This window comes from Hyperolius riggenbachi, chromosome 1 (genome assembly GCF_040937935.1).
Source record: "Hyperolius riggenbachi isolate aHypRig1 chromosome 1, aHypRig1.pri, whole genome shotgun sequence".
Lineage (NCBI taxonomy): Eukaryota > Metazoa > Chordata > Amphibia > Anura > Hyperoliidae > Hyperolius > Hyperolius riggenbachi.
In genome coordinates this window covers 246883041-246899467 of record NC_090646.1, presented here as the reverse complement: position 1 = coordinate 246899467, position 16427 = coordinate 246883041, and the positions used below count along the sequence as shown (strand labels likewise).

The following is a 16427-nucleotide window of genomic DNA, read 5'->3' as shown; positions in this document are numbered from 1 at the left end:
GATTGAGGCTGATGGGACTGATTAACTAATTTTGGACTATGCTATGAGGAAGCTGCACAATAAAAAATAAGATTATCTCAAGATGGTATTGGAATTAGGGACCCAGTTTCTAACCAGCAGACATAGCTATGTAATTGGTGGAGTCCACCTACAATAAAACTGTTAGGACAAAGAATATTTAAAATGTATAGTAATCTAGCTGGTAAACTTTAGGTTAGTTTTATCAGAACATGCAGTTCTTTCCCTAGTCGCGGGTAAAATATACTAACAGAAAATAAAAATCTTCTGAAAAGTCTCTTTTCTTACTGTAAATAGACATTTAATCCCTCTTTACATAGTGAAATTATTCTCTGGCTTTTGTAGAGGGTTGCAGTAGTAGACAGGATCACAAGAAGAAAAGAACCTGGTTGCAATAGATGATATATTCAATAATTTTTTTTTTACAGTTGGTGCACATCGCTAGATTACAAAATGTCTTCCTTCCTAGTGGCTCTGTAATAGAATATGAAAGGTGTTGAGAATTTTTAGCTCCTATGTTCATTAAGGCTGGTTTCACAGTGGGACGTTACAGGCGCACGTTAGAGCAGCCTGTAACGGAGCCCACCGCACAGTAATGAAAAATCAATGGGGCTGTTCACAGTGCAGACGTTGCGTTACATTGTAACGCTGCGTCACAAGACAACGTACTGCATGCAGTACTTTGGACGCGGCTGAGCCGCGTTAGACTGCTTGCACATGCTCAGAAATGTTGGGGAGGAGCGGAGAGCGGCCAGGCACATGGCTAATTAATATGCACTGCACGTTATGACGTGCAGTGTTTACTTCCTGGAGCAGCCGCTCTGTGCGGTGATTGGCCGGCGGGACCACGTGATGCCGCATGCGCACAAGAGTGCGCATCACGGCATCACTGACGCCAGAGTGAGCTGCACAACGCGGCTCACTCTGACGTCCAGATCTAGCACCACCAGGCGTTCCGTTAGGGGGACGTTATGCGACCTTAACGCCCCCTCTAACGCAACGTCCTGGTGTGAAATTAGCCTAACAGTACACAAACTGAAAATCTCTCAAAAGAGCGCACAAAACTCAGCTTTTACTACTTGTCTCCCTCCAGTCCTACGAATATGAAACAGACATAAAAGACAAATAGTCATTTTGTGGTTTGTGCCTCTCCCTCTCTATTCCAGTTTTCTTTTCTTCGCCTCTTTATTCTGATCCTTGTTATATTGCTGGATTTTTTTTTCTATTAGTATTATTAAGTGCAAAGCAGAGATGATGATGGCTTTCTTCAAGGTCTGCAAAGGAAAAGGAAACAAATAATATATTATCAGCATAATAATATATTAAATTGTTTTTCTTTTTCTGAAACTTCTTAAAATCAAACTGCTAAATGTATGTATTTTTGGTTTGAGGTTATTTTCTATGCAGATTTTTTTTAAAACTTTCTCTGTTAAAAATTAATAAATGCACATTCAATCTAAAAGTTTAACCAATCTGCTGCTGCCTGTTAGGAAATTTGGAGCCTCTCCTGTCACCTCTTTCTTTCAGTGATGTGATCTATACTGTAGGTAGCAACTATGCATATAGATCCTGCCACAGGAAACAGCATACATTCATGTGCATTGCCCACAACTTCCTTCAAATGTTAGATGTAGCAGGTTAGGTGTTCAGCCAACTGCTAGGTTGGGCACCAAAGTTTGTTATAATTTGTTTAAAGGCCATTTTTGTGGGTCAGCTGAGCAGTCAAACTTACACTATAAGGGTAATGCAGTTAAAATATTACATTTTGCGCAATTTCTGCTTAGCTTGTGTATTGCTATTGCCAAGATACATTATTATGCACCACTGTATGACAAATTAAAAAGAAGTGGTGATACCAAGGAACGATAAACCGATGACATGGGAGAGGAGACAGGACCAGCCTTCCCTGATTTGTAATAGTAAACGTGGATAGAGAAGGACAATGCTCCACACAGCCTCCTTGTGTTGATCAAACACTTTTTTTTATATCTTAACAGACCTGGTAAGAAAAAAAGGATATATATGTTTTTCCAATTCAGTATGGAGAACTTTGTATCCCTCTTTTCATGTTTTTCAGGGTGCCTCCTGAGCGATAATCCCGAGCTGAGCTCAGGGTATATCGCGCAGGAGGATTTCTCAGGCCCTGGTGGGCCGATTTGCATAATTTTTTTTTGTTACACGCAGCTAGCACTTTGCTAGCTGCGTGTAACTTCCGATCGCCGCCGCTCGCCGCCGATCCGCCGCCGCTCGCCGTGCCGCGCAGCCCCCCCCACTCCCCGACCCCTTGCGCAGCCTGGCCAATCAGTGCCAGGCAGCGCTGAGGGGTGGATCGGGACTCCCTCTGACGTCACGACGTCCATGACGTCGGTGACGTCATCCCGCCCCGTCGCCATGGCGACCGGGGAAGCCCAGCAGGAAATCCCGTTCTGAACGGGATTTCCTGCTTACTCTGATCGCCGAAGACGATCGGAGTGGGTGGAGGAATGCCACTGCGCTGCGGCTATCATGTAGCGAGCCCTGGGCTCGCTACATGATTTAAAAAATAAAAAATTTAAAAAAATAGTGCTGCGCCACCTCCTGGGCGATATAATTGTATCGCCCAGAGGGTTAAAGTAATAGATAAATTGCTTAACATGCTTTTATTTTACAGATTTCAGTTTAGTTCATACTGTTTGAAAAAGTGAAAAGTTTAATTTAAGTTTGGTAGCACAGATTAAACTTTAAATCCAATCTGCTCTGGAATTTTCTTCTGGAATTTTGCATAGGAAACTCATAAAGCAGATGAGTTGCGGTCATAGGTAAGGCTGGAATTGATGGAAATAACAGAGAGTCTTTTATTCATGTGTCAGCTATATTTTATTGAATGAACTATATTTATTCTGTAAATGTATTGCCTTGCTTGCCGACATCTTCTGACGTCACTCCTTTCTTCTTTGGCAGCTTCTTGGACTGCCAGTGGCACTCCTGCCGTTTGTCTGCATCAAAAAGCTGCTTTTGAAGGTGACGTCATGAAGATGGCGGAAGATAGTTCCAGATAGATGAAATACAAAAGGTATGTGTAGCTTTTTGGTATTGTTAAGTAGCAAAAATAATACATTATGTGACTGCTTCCAAAAGAAACATTGAAAAATATTCATTTATTTACATTAAAATTGTTCAAAATGGTTTAGTGTAAACAAGAACTGCGCCTGCCAGAATACAGAGAATGAATGAGAATGTCTATATGAGTATTCGCTATCACAAAACCTATATCAAAGTCCAACGTTGCTGTGACAGCGCTCCTCTTGCAACCTAAAACTGAAGAAAGACACAATCACACATAGTGTATTACGGCAATCTTGATCAGCAGGTTTAACCACTTCACCACTGCGGGGTTTTACCCCCTGACCACCAGAGCAATTTTCACCTTTCAGCGCTCCTTCCATTCATTTGTCTATAACTTTATTATTACTTATCGCAATGAAATGAACTATATCTTGTTTTTTCCGCCACCAATTAGGTTTTCTTTAGGTGGGACATTATGCCAAGAATTATTTTATTCTAAATGTGTTTTAATGGGGAAAATAGGAAAAAATGTGGGAAAAAATTATTATTTTCAGTTTTCGGCCATTATAGTTTTTAAATAATGCATGCTACTGTAATTAAAACCCATGAAATTTATTTGCCCATTATTCCCGATTATAAAACCGTTTAAATTATGTCCCTATCACAATGTTTGGCCACAATATTTTATTTGGAAATAAAGGTGCATTTTTTTCAGTTTTGCGTCCATCCCTAATTACAAGCCCGTAGTTTATAAAGTAACAGTGTTATACCCTCTTGACATAAATATTTAAAAAGTTCAGTCCCTAAGGTAACTATTTATGTTTTTTTTTATTGTATATATATATATTTTTTTTTTTTTATTACCAAAAAAAAATAATTGGGGAGTGTGGGAGGTAATGAGTTAATTTATTATGTAAAACAATTTATTTGTATGTGTAAAAATGCATTAGGGTGTAGTTTACTATTTGGACACAAGATGGCCACAGTGAGTATGTTTACATGTGACCTGTAAGCGACCGGAAGGACGCTTACAGGAAGCAGTAGGAGGCTGGGAGACTCACAATGATCGCGCTGTTTCTGAAAGAAGCAGCAGATCATTGCGGGGGCTTAGATCAACGAACGGGAAAAAGTCAACTGGATTAGGCCCCTAATTCTTTTATGAGCATATTTAGCCTTAACTCAAACATGCTCAGCTCTGATAAACACTTGAAATATTTGACATGGGATAGGGGAACTATGCTGCTGCAAAAGGGAAAATAAGTATGTATTCTTCTTACAAAGCCCCCTTGTCCATGTCAAGAACAATGGGATCATCCCAAGCTCAAGGTCTGAGAGATGACCCCAGTAGCATGTGACTTATGATGGAATCTTAAAGCACAATTAAGGGTCTTCTTGAAATCTGCCACTACTTCCAGAGGATTGGGATGATTATAGAGGTACTTTATTAACCCTTACTAATTCCTGCAATAAAAGTAAAAAAGCACACCGCACCAAAAACAAAATCTCTTACTGCCCAATGCCATTACTGCCTCATGCTATGGGTCTAATCTCATGTCCCAGTCATTGTAATTGTTATAATATTGATTGATGAGCCCCCCTAATGTTGGTCTTCTCTGCTACACTGCACTGTGATACTAAAAAAGGAGCTCTGGCATAAGCATATTATCCATGTGCTGTACACATATGGGCTGTACACTTACCCACCCGTTGTACTAACACACTCTTTATAATTACCCATGTGCTCTATATACATGCATTTTACACTTTTCCATCCACTGGACTCCCAGAAGCTGCACTTTTTCCCAATAACTGTGCACTGAAGTGGTGTACACCTATGCATCTGCTATACACAAAGGTGTACAGATAACCATATACTGCACTGTAAACACGTTCACTTTAAATTTACCCAAGCATTATATACACATGGCAGTATACTTGCACACATGCTATTTATACATACTGTATTCTTAGCCATTCGCTGGACACCTATGAATGCACATTTACCCAGCCACTATACATATCAGCTACATCTTTATTGATTCAAGTGGCTGCCTCTATTGCAGGGGTCTAGTCCTGGGAAAAGAAGTGAGTGGACTCACCTAGAAAACCCATTAAAATGGGCGTGGTCAAGCATACTGTGGGCGTGGTCATGGGTGGGGCCAAATATACATGACCTTAGCAGTGATGTAAAAGGAAAAGGTCTGCCGGGGAAGTTTGAGCTCTCTCCCAAAATAGATGTAATCTGACAGCATTTCACCAAAAAGACACATAATCTGGTAGAAGTTCCTCCAAAATACAGATAATATGGCAGTGGTTCCCCCAAAATAGATAATGTGGCAGCAGTTCCCCCAACATACACAATTTGGAAGCAGTTCCGCAAAATATGCGCAACCTGGCAGCGAAACACCCAAAATACATATACCGTATTTTTCGGACCATAAGACGCTCCGGACCATAAGACGCACCTAGGTTTAGAGGACAAAAACCAGGAAAAAAAATACTAAACCTGTGGCATCCATGGTACAGGGGCATCTTGTGGATATTCTCCCCTCCCCAATTTATGTGTCCCCTTTGTACCTGTAGTGTCTCTTTTTTGACCTCCACTGTCCCTGTGTGGTCCTCTGTCCCCCTGTGTCCTCATCCATGCCCCTTATGTCCTCCAAAGTGCCCCCCTGGTCCTCCAAAGTGCCCTCCGGGTCCTCCAAAGTGCCCCCCGAGTTCTCCAAAGTGCCCCCCTGGGTGATCCAAAGTGCCCCCTGGGTCCTCCAAAGTTCCCCCTGGGTCCTGCAAAGTTCCCCCTGGGTCCTCCAATGTGCCCCCTGGGTCCTCCAACGTGCCCCCTGGGTCCTCCAATGTGCCCCCTGGGTCCTCCAAAGTTCCCCCCTGGGTCCTCCAAAGTTCCCCCCGGGTCCTCCAACGTGCCCCCTGGGTCCTCCAAAGTTCCCCCCTGGGTCCTCCAAAGTGCCCCCCGGGTCCTCCAAAGTGCCCCCCGGGTCCTCCAAAGTGCCCCCCTGGGTGCTCCAAAGTGCCCCTCTGGGTCCTCCAAAGTGCCCCCCTCCTCTAAAATGCCCCGTGTTCTTGTGCACCCTGTACTTTTCTGTCCCCTGTGACAATCTGTCTGCCTAAAGTCTGTGTGTGGCCTGCAGTATGTTAATGCACAGTGTGTGTCCCCCGAGGCTGCCGCGACCCTCCATACATTGTTTCCGCCTGCCCTCCGTCCTCCTCTGCCCCTCCTCTGCCTCCCTTCCCTGGCTCTCTAATGTGGGGATATGCGGGGAGTGTGAAGGCTGCTGCGGCTTACCGAGTGATTATCGCGCTGAGCATCGGTAAATCCGCCGCGTTAACAGCCGCTGGGTGGTCCGTGCACGTTGCCGTAGCCTCTCTGCCTTCACTTCCGCTTACATCACCAATGCGGAAGTGAAGGCAGAGAGGCTACGGCAACGTGCACGGACCACCCAGCGGCTGTTAACGCGGCGGATTTACCGATGCTCAGCGTGATAATCACTCGGTAAGCCGCAGCAGCCTTCACACTCCCCGCATATCCCCACATTAGAGAGCCAGGGAAGGGAGGCAGAGGAGGGGCAGAGGAGGACGGAGGGCGGGCGGAAACAATGTATGGCGGGTCGCGGCAGCCTCGGGGGACACACACTGTGCATTAACATACTGCAGGCCACACTCAGACTTTAGCAGACGGGGCAGCCGCGGTCACTTGATTTTAAGGGTGGGGGGACAACTGGTGCCAACTGGTGCCGGGCAAAAATTGCAGCATTTGGACCATAAGACGCAGGCACTTTTTCCCCCCATGTTTGGGGGAGAAAAAGTGCGTCTTATGGTCCGAAAAATACTGGCAGCAGTGGTCCCCCAAACATACACAATCTGGCAGCATTTCCCCAAAATACGCATAATCTGGCAGCAGCCGCTCCCGTAACATGCACATAATCTGGCAGCTGTTCCCCAAAATACACATAATCTGGCAGCAGCCGTTCCCCTAACATACACATAATCTGGCAGTCAGTTCCCCAAAATACATAACAGCGGTTCCACAAAAATGCAGATAATCTGACAGCAGTTCCCCCAAAATAGGTGCCCCCAGCATAGGTAGCCAGGTCTATAGGTGTCCCCAGTATAAGTAGCCATGAGTATAGTAGTCCCCAGTATATGTAGCCAGAGGTATATGTGCCTAGTATATGTAGCCAGGGGTATATGTCCCCAGTATATATAGCCATGGTTATACGTGCCCAGTATATGTAGCCAGGGGTATACGTGCCCAGTATATGTAGTCAGAAGTATATGTCCCAGTATATGTAGCCAGGGGTATATGTCCCCAGTATATGTAGCCAGGGGTATGCGTGCCCAGTATATGTAGCCAGGGGTATACGTGCCCAGTATATGTAGTCAGGGGTATATGTCCCAGTATATGTAGCCAGGGGTATATGTGCCCAGTATATGTAGCCAGGGGGATATGTGCCCAGTATATGTAGATAGGGGGTATACGTGCCCAGTATATGTAGTCAGGGGTATATGTCCCAGTATATGTAGCCAGGGGTATATGTGCCCAGTATATGTAGCCAGGGGGTATATGGCCCCCTTCTCCACCGCTGCTCACAGCTCTCCTTCAGCTGCGCTGTTCCCTCCACACAAGCCAGCGTGGACGGCGTCCACCCTAGGGAAATAGTAAGTGGACGCCGTCCACGCGCGTCCACACCCCACTCGACCCCTGCTCTATTGTATTGACTTTTTTACATTGAACTAAAATCCATTGTGACATTATTTGAGTATTGGCAGATTCTCTGTTTTATTGTTTGAATGAATTGCTCAGTGAAACTGAGAGGTTACGCTACGTTTATGCTAGATATAACTACAGACAGTTATAGGTTTTGGAACTGTGCCAACCATTAGAAGCAATAAGATTGTTGGTATTTATTCAGTATATAATTTTATATATGAACAAAGTAGTCAATATTAGATGAGCTTAGATGCACAATGTATTTTAGGAGAAATTGGTAGAAGTAGTGAAGCAACAATGTATCATATTCTATGTATGATTGTATATGTTTTACAGACAATTAAAAAAAAAATATTTGCAATTTAAGAGCGCAGGAGATAATTGTGTAATGTAACTGTGATGCAATCTGTGTTAGATTAGCATAGCTTTTAGATCTAGAAACTATTACATTTTTGATTTGTTAACAAATTTCACATGCAGAGGTGGTTTATCAATATTATCCTAACGTGACTGCATTTATTCTTTTTTCCTTTTCTTTTCTCTCTTTTTTTTTTTTTTTTCCTTTCTTACTCAGCTTGTAATGTCTATGCATTCTGCGGAGCTTTGTTTGGCATAACCTCAATGATGACATTGTTGGCTATTGCTGTTGACCGGTACCTGGTTATCACCAAGCCTTTACAATCCATACAATGGTCATCTAAAAAGCGAACGATGCAAGTCATTGCTCTTGTCTGGTTGTATTCATTAATGTGGAGCATGGCACCATTACTTGGCTGGAGTAAGTTGAATCATTTTTACATCCTTTGAACAGAAAAAAAGCATGTGTTATTAAAAGACACTCAGGCTGATTACTTTCTCCTGGATAAACCAGATACATATGTTAAAGGGAGATTTAATATTGTGTAATGTTACTGAAGATTACTAGACTAGCACTCTGGGAATTTGCATTACTTACAAAGCCTCTCAGATCTGCAAAGGGGATTATTAATAAATATCTTCTTATTTCTTAGAATTTGAAGAGACGTGGCCTATGAGTGTCAGTTCCTGTTTATATCAGATGCCATTAAATGATTGAGTTAACAGTAGCTGCTCATCTTAAACTAGGATGAAACTACTTTTCAAATAAACAATCAATTTTATTATTCAGGAATTGTAATTTTGCAATTTTACATACCGGTAATTTCATGCCGACTTTAGCAGTAAATATCAAAGCCCCCATACATGCTATTGTCACCAAAATTGAAACCTATGTTATAGAGAAGAATGGGAACAGAACAAAAAAAATAGTTTTGCAAAATCACCTTGTAATTTTTGAGAAAATCAATTTTACATATGCAAAGGAAAATCTTTTTTAAACTCAGACAAATTACAATTTAAAAACCATTTTTCATTTGCATATTTAAAATTAATTTTCTCAAAAACAATTACTCACTTACTTCCTTGCGTTCCAGCGCTCGCTGCGTCACTTCCAGCAGTGCCGCCCACTGAAGTACAGTGGGCGGCATTGCAGGAAGTGATGCGGCAAGTGGTGAAACACGAGGAAGTGAGTAATTGCTTCCCTGCTTACTGACGGCTCTACATTTAGCGATCATAGCTGGAGGGGCAGAGCGGACAGGGGAGCCCCAGGTGAGGGATGGGGGGCCTCTCACTGCTATCCCTTCCTGGCTGCTACTCCCTCCAGCTTGGCGCACCCCCCACCCATGGCCAGGCAGGCACTGCCCCCCCACTTTTGTCGCCTGAGGAACCCGCCTCACCCTGCCTCGTGGGTGGCCTGAGACTGACTACTACCTGAACTATTGCATTGAGTTTAGTCAGACCAGAGTGTTTTAACAATTTCATGCGCAGGTCCTCTGTTCTTCTACAGAGGTGGTGGCAGCTACCTGAAATATTGTGTATCAAAGTGTTTGTGCTGCTTGTACGCTCTCCCTTCTGACCTTTCTGTTTGCCCAATTCCAGCTGTTTCAGCTCATCGATTAAATCTACGATATTGCATTGTCTGTGCATTGAAACAGAGTAAGAGGCATTGAGCAATCTGGCCACTAGGGGGCCTGTGACATATGGGTCTCTGTGCAGTGTGTGTATGGGTCTCTGTGTAGTGTGTGTATGAGTCTCTGTGCAGTGTGTTTATGGGTTTCTGTGCAGTGTGTTTATGGGTCTCTGTGCAGTGTATGTATGGGTCTCTGTGCAGGGTGAGTATGGCTCTCTGTGCAGAGTTTTTATGGGTCTCTGTGTAGTGTGTGTATGGGTTTCTGTGCAGTGTGAGTATGGGTCTCTGCATTGTGTGTATGTGTCTCTGTGCAGTGTGTCTGTGGGCCTCTGTGCAGTGTGTCTGTGGGTCTCTGTGCAGTGTTTGTATGGGTCTCTGTGCAGTGTGTGTATGGGTTTCTGTGCAGTGTTTGTATGGGTCTCTGTGCATTGTGTGTACGGCTTTCTGAGCAGTGTGTGTATGGGTCTCTGTGCAGTGTGTGTAAGGGTCTCTGTGCAGGGTGAGTATGGGTCTCTGTGCAGTGTGTGTATGGGTCCATGTGCAGTGTGTGTATGGGTCTCAGTGCAGGGTGAGTACGGGTCTCTGTGCAGTGTGTGTATGGGTCTCTGTGCAGTGTGTGTATGGGTCTCTGCGCAGTGTGTGTATGGGTCTCTGTGCAGTGTGTGTATGGGTCTCTGTGTAGTGTGTGTATGAGTCTCTGTGTAGTGTGTGTAAGGGTCTCTGTGCAGTGTGTGTATGGGTCTCTGTGTAGTGTGTGTATGGGTCCTTTTGCAGTGTGAGTATGGGTCTCTGTGTAGTGTGTGTATGGGTCTCTGTGTAGTGTGTGTATGGGTCTCTGTATAGTGTGCGTATGGGTCTCTGTGTAGTGTGTGTATGGGTCTCTGTGTAGTGTGTGTATGGGTCTCTGCGCAGTGTGTGTATGGGTCCTTTTGCAGTGTGAGTATGGGTCTCTGTGTAGTGTGTGTATGGGTCTCTGCGCAGTGTGTGTATGGGTCTCTGTGCAGTGTGTGTATGGGTCTCTGTGCAGTGTGTGTATGGGTCTCTGTGTAGTGTGTGTATGAGTCTCTGTGTAGTGTGTGTAAGGGTCTCTGTGCAGTGTGTGTATGGGTCTCTGCGCAGTGTGTGTATGGGTCCTTTTGCAGTGTGAGTATGGGTCTCTGTGTAGTGTGTGTATGGGTCTCTGTGCAGTGTGTGTATGGGTCTCTGCACAGTGTGTGTATGGGTCCTTTTGCAGTGTGAGTATGGGTCTCTGTGTAGTGTGTGTATGAGTCTCTGTGTAGTGTGTGTAAGGGTCTCTGTGCAGTGTGTGTATGGGTCTCTGCGCAGTGTGTGTATGGGTCCTTTTGCAGTGTGAGTATGGGTCTCTGTGTAGTGTGTGTATGGGTCTCTGTGTAGTGTGTGTAAGGGTCTCTGTGCAGTGTGTGTATGGGTCTCTGTGTAGTGTGTGTATGGGTCTCTGTGTAGTGTGTGTAAGGGTCTCTGTGCAGTGTGTGTATGGGTCTCTGTGTAGTGTGTGTATGAGTCTCTGTGTAGTGTGTGTAAGGGTCTCTGTGCAGTGTGAGTATGGGTCTCTGTGTAGTGTGTGTATGAGTCTCTGTGTAGTGTGTGTAAGGGTCTCTGTGCAGTGTGTGTATGGGTCTCTGCGCAGTGTGTGTATGGGTCCTTTTGCAGTGTGAGTATGGGTCTCTGTGCAGTGTGTGTATGGGTCTCTGCGCAGTGTGTGTATGGGTCCTTTTGCAGTGTGAGTATGGGTCTCTGTGTAGTGTGTGTATGGGTCTCTGTGTAGTGTGTGTAAGGGTCTCTGTGCAGTGTGTGTATGGGTCTCTGTGTAGTGTGTGTATGAGTCTCTGTGTAGTGTGTGTAAGGGTCTCTGTGCAGTGTGAGTATGGGTCTCTGTGCAGTGTGTGTAAGGGTCTCTGTGCAGGGTGAGTATGGGTCTCTGTGCAGTGTGTGTATGGGTCCATGTGCAGTGTGTGTATGGGTCTCAGTGCAGGGTGAGTACGGGTCTCTGTGCAGTGTGTGTATGGGTCTCTGTGCAGTGTGTGTATGGGTCTCTGCGCAGTGTGTGTATGGGTCTCTGTGCAGTGTGTGTATGGGTCTCTGTGTAGTGTGTGTATGAGTCTCTGTGTAGTGTGTGTAAGGGTCTCTGTGCAGTGTGTGTATGGGTCTCTGTGTAGTGTGTGTATGGGTCCTTTTGCAGTGTGAGTATGGGTCTCTGTGTAGTGTGTGTATGGGTCTCTGTGTAGTGTGTGTATGGGTCTCTGTATAGTGTGCGTATGGGTCTCTGTGTAGTGTGTGTATGGGTCTCTGTGTAGTGTGTGTATGGGTCTCTGCGCAGTGTGTGTATGGGTCCTTTTGCAGTGTGAGTATGGGTCTCTGTGTAGTGTGTGTATGGGTCTCTGCGCAGTGTGTGTATGGGTCTCTGCGCAGTGTGTGTATGGGTCTCTGTGCAGTGTGTGTATGGGTCTCTGTGTAGTGTGTGTATGAGTCTCTGTGTAGTGTGTGTAAGGGTCTCTGTGCAGTGTGTGTATGGGTCTCTGCGCAGTGTGTGTATGGGTCCTTTTGCAGTGTGAGTATGGGTCTCTGTGTAGTGTGTGTATGGGTCTCTGTGCAGTGTGTGTATGGGTCTCTGCGCAGTGTGTGTATGGGTCCTTTTGCAGTGTGAGTATGGGTCTCTGTGTAGTGTGTGTATGGGTCTCTGTGTAGTGTGTGTATGGGTCTCTGTATAGTGTGCGTATGGGTCTCTGTGTAGTGTGTGTATGGGTCTCTGTGTAGTGTGTGTATGGGTCTCTGCACAGTGTGTGTATGGATCCTTTTGCAGTGTGAGTATGGGTCTCTGTGTAGTGTGAGTATGGGTCTCTGTGTAGTGTGTGTATGGGTCTCTGTGTAGTGTGTGTATGGGTCTCTGTGTAGTGTGTGTATGGGTCTCTGTGTAGTGTGTGTATGGGTCTCTGTGTAGTGTGTGTAAGGGTCTCTGTGCAGTGTGTGTATGGGTCCTTATGCAGTGTGAGTATGGGTCTCTGCACGGGCTTCCTTAAAATGTTTGTTTCAGGCAGCAAAAAGTCTAGAACATGGAGTTTCATTCCGATTGAAGTTCCCATATTTCAAATTGTGTTTACCATAAATACATGCTTATAGTTAAGCTGCATGAAAGGATACTGAGCCTGATGTTATGGAAGAAGAACATTTTACTCTGCAGATTTTCCACTTCAAGGAACCAGTTATATTCATGAAAATTGCTGTACTTATTGTAAATTCTCTCAAACCTCTTTGTATACAACAGGTAACGGGACTATATATATATATATATATATATATATATATTTTAATTTTTTTTTTCAAAAAACACAATTGAAGAGATTTCTGTTCTCAGCAATAATATCCATTTTAGTCCTGTGTGGAGTAGTGAATATCTGAGAATACAGAACTTGAACCATTAAGAGTAGATATCGTACAGTTAGTTAGGTCCACAGAGATTAGGACAGAGACAACTTTTTTCTAATTTTGGTTCTGTACATTACCACAATGAATTTTAACCACTTGCCGACCGCGCACTCATAACGCGCGTCGGCAAAGTGGTGGCTGCAGGACCAGCGACGCACATCTGCGTCGCCGGCTGCAGTCTAATTAATCAGGAAACAGCCGCTCGCGCAAGCGGCTGCTTCCTGTCAATTCACGGCGGGGGGCTCCGTGAATAGCCTGCGAGCCGCCGATCACGGCTCGCAGGCTAAATGTAAACACAAGCGGAAATAATCCGCTTTGTTTACATTTTTACAACGCTGCTAACAGTAGCAGCGTTGTACTAGATCAGTGATCCCCGGCCAATCAGCGGCCGGGGATCGCTGTCACATGACAGGAAGGAGCCTGTTAGAGGCTGCACAGGACAGATCCGTTCCTGTGCAGCCTCCGATCTCCGGGGCAGGGAGGGAGAAGCGGGAGAGGGGGAATCCTGCAGTGGAGGGGGCTTTGAGGTGCCCCCCCCGCCACCCACACGCATGCAGGAGCGATCAAACCCCCCCAGCACATCATCCCCCTAGTGGGGAAAAACGGGGGCGATCTGGTCGCTCTGCCTGTTGGTTGATCTGTGCTGGGGGTTGTAGAGCCCACCCAGCACAGATCTTCTAAATCAGCGCTGGTCCTTAAGGGGGGGTAAAGGCTGAGTCCTGAAGTGGTTAAATGAAGTGAAGGGCAGACTTTCAGCTGCATTTTTATGCAATTGTTTTGTTCACCCCACTGAATTAAAGCGGAAAGTCTGCACTTCAACTGCGTCTGAGTTGTTGCATTTAAAATTCATTGTGGTAATCAGTGATAAAGCAAACATCACATTTTCAATTCGCAAACGCAAATGTTCGTGAACCAGCAGTTCACAGCGGGCTCCATAGACTTTAATGAGCTGGAAAACTTCAAAACTTTCAGGGCATCTCTGCAGCCACAATTTCTTTAAAAAAAAGTGTAAAAAGTGTACCAAAACCTGGCCAGGGACATAGCAGAGGAGAATTAACTGAGAAATAGTCAACAAAAATACGTATTTTGCGCAAACACCTTTTTAACGGTTATTTTTAAAGTTTAATGGCCGCAGACTTTAGCGGTTAATAGCAAAGCCCCCATACGTGCGAAAAACACACATTTTTAGGGTATGTTAAGGAGGAGGGAACAAGAGGATTTTTTTTTTCAAAGAGACGTTGTAGTTTTTGAGAAAATCAATGTTAAAGTTAGAGGGAAAAAGTCTATATTTAAATGCGGTAAAATGACAGATAATAAATCAACATGCATATAAATGTATTTATTTATTTCTTTATACATTTTTTCAGAGTGTGGAAAATAAAGAAAAAATGGGGTTTCCCCCTCCCAAGCCTCTTTAACCCCTTGTCCCCCATGCAGGCTGGGATAGTCAGAATGTGGAGCCCCAGCCTCGTGGGGCTTTGCACTATGAGCTATATCAGCCTGCATGGTCTATGGTATGGGGGTGGCTCTGTGGAGAGAGGCGGCCAAGCCTTCCCCTCTCTCCCAGAGCCCTTGTCCAATTCATGGACAAGGGGCTCTTCCTCAACTCTGGTGCCCCGGGAGTTGGTGGGGGCCGATGACGCACTGGAGGGGGTTCATGAGGGCTTCTGGGAGTCCCCATTTAAGAAGGGGACCCACAGATACCAGCCACCTTCCAAGCAGAAATGAGTTTGGGGTACATAGTACCCCTTTACCCATTTCCACAAAGCGTTAAATTAAATAAAAACACAACAACGACAAAAGTATTTTATTAATCTTAACCATGAAAACTTACCTTTAAAAAAATTTCCTACGCCAATATCTTTGGAAATATCCCCATGCCAATATACTCAGTTACCTTCATTGAAGATCTCTGCATACCCACTGCCACACACGCTGCTCTCTGTCGCAGCTCTAACTATACTAAGTATAGCTAGAGCAAAAGCATCTTTAAATTTGGCTCCAAGGCTCCCCATTGATCTATTAACAGACCAATGTGAATCTGGAGGATTACCATTGGTCTTTTAACTGCTACAGGACCATGTCACGCCTAACGCCGATCGGCATGAAGTCCTGGGGCTGGGTTTTGCAGGAGATCTCGCGCACGCTGTGCACGCATCTCCTGCTTGCCGCTAGGAGACTGTTAAACGGCAAAACCGCTGTCTATTTAGTACATACAGCGCTGCGATCTAAGGCAGTGCTGTACAGGGGACAGCCGTGTCACTTGGCTGTCCCCTCCAGAGGGACAAAAGCGATCTATCACAGCCGATCGCACTGATTGGCTGATGGGGGGGTGGGAGGGGGGAAGAGGAAATGTAAAAAAAAAGTTACAAATATTTAAAAAATATTTATATAAAAAAAAAAACATCTGGGGTGCGATCAGACCCCACCAATGGAGAGCTCTGTTGGTGGGGAGAAAAGGGGGAATCACTTGTGTACTGAGTTGTGTGGCCCTGCATCGAGCCCTTAAAGCTGCAGTGGCCATTTTTGGGAACAATAGCCTGGTCTTTAGGTGGGGTAAAGCCTGTGGTCCTGAAGAGGTTAATAGGTTAATAGATCAATGGGGATCATTGGAACCAAATTTAAGATATGAAAGTTTTTATTAATTTTCAATAAAAACATGAATAAACAGCAAGTAATATGCAGTACATAGTGCAGAAGTCATGCTCGTAAAAGAATACATGTATACAGTGGCTTGCAAAAGTATTCAGCCCCCTTGAAGTTTTCCACATTTTGTCACATTACTGCCATAAACATGAATCAATTTTATTGGAATTCCACATAATAGACCAATACAAAGTGGTGTACATGAGAGAAGTGGAACAAAAATCATACATGATTCCAAACATTTTTTACAAATAAATAACTGCAAAGTGGGGTGTGCATAATTATTCAGCCCCCTGAGTCAATCATTTGTAGAACCACCTTTTGCTGCAATTACAGCTGCCAGTCTTTTAGGGTATGTCTCTACCAGCTTTCCACATCTAGAGACAGAAATCCTTGCCCATTTTTCTTTGCAAAACAGCTCCAGCTCAGTCAGATTAGATGGACAGCGTTTGTGAACAGCAATTTTCAGATCTTGCCACAGATTCTCGATTGGATTTAGATCTGGACTTTGGCTGTGCCATTCTAACACTTGGATATGTTTTGTTTTAAACCATTCCATTG

General features: G+C 44.7%; 1 protein-coding gene across 3 annotated transcripts in view; it reads left to right on the top strand.

The window, feature by feature from the left end:
* LOC137504278 (melanopsin-B-like) overlaps positions 1–16427 on the top strand; it is a 222715-nt gene that overhangs the window by 98645 nt on the left and 107643 nt on the right. For all 3 annotated transcript variants that reach the window (XM_068232490.1, XM_068232473.1, XM_068232481.1), the window contains one exon: positions 8364–8567. In XM_068232490.1, the coding sequence (XP_068088591.1) occupies positions 8364–8567 (204 nt within the window). The remainder of the gene's footprint in view (positions 1–8363; positions 8568–16427) is intronic.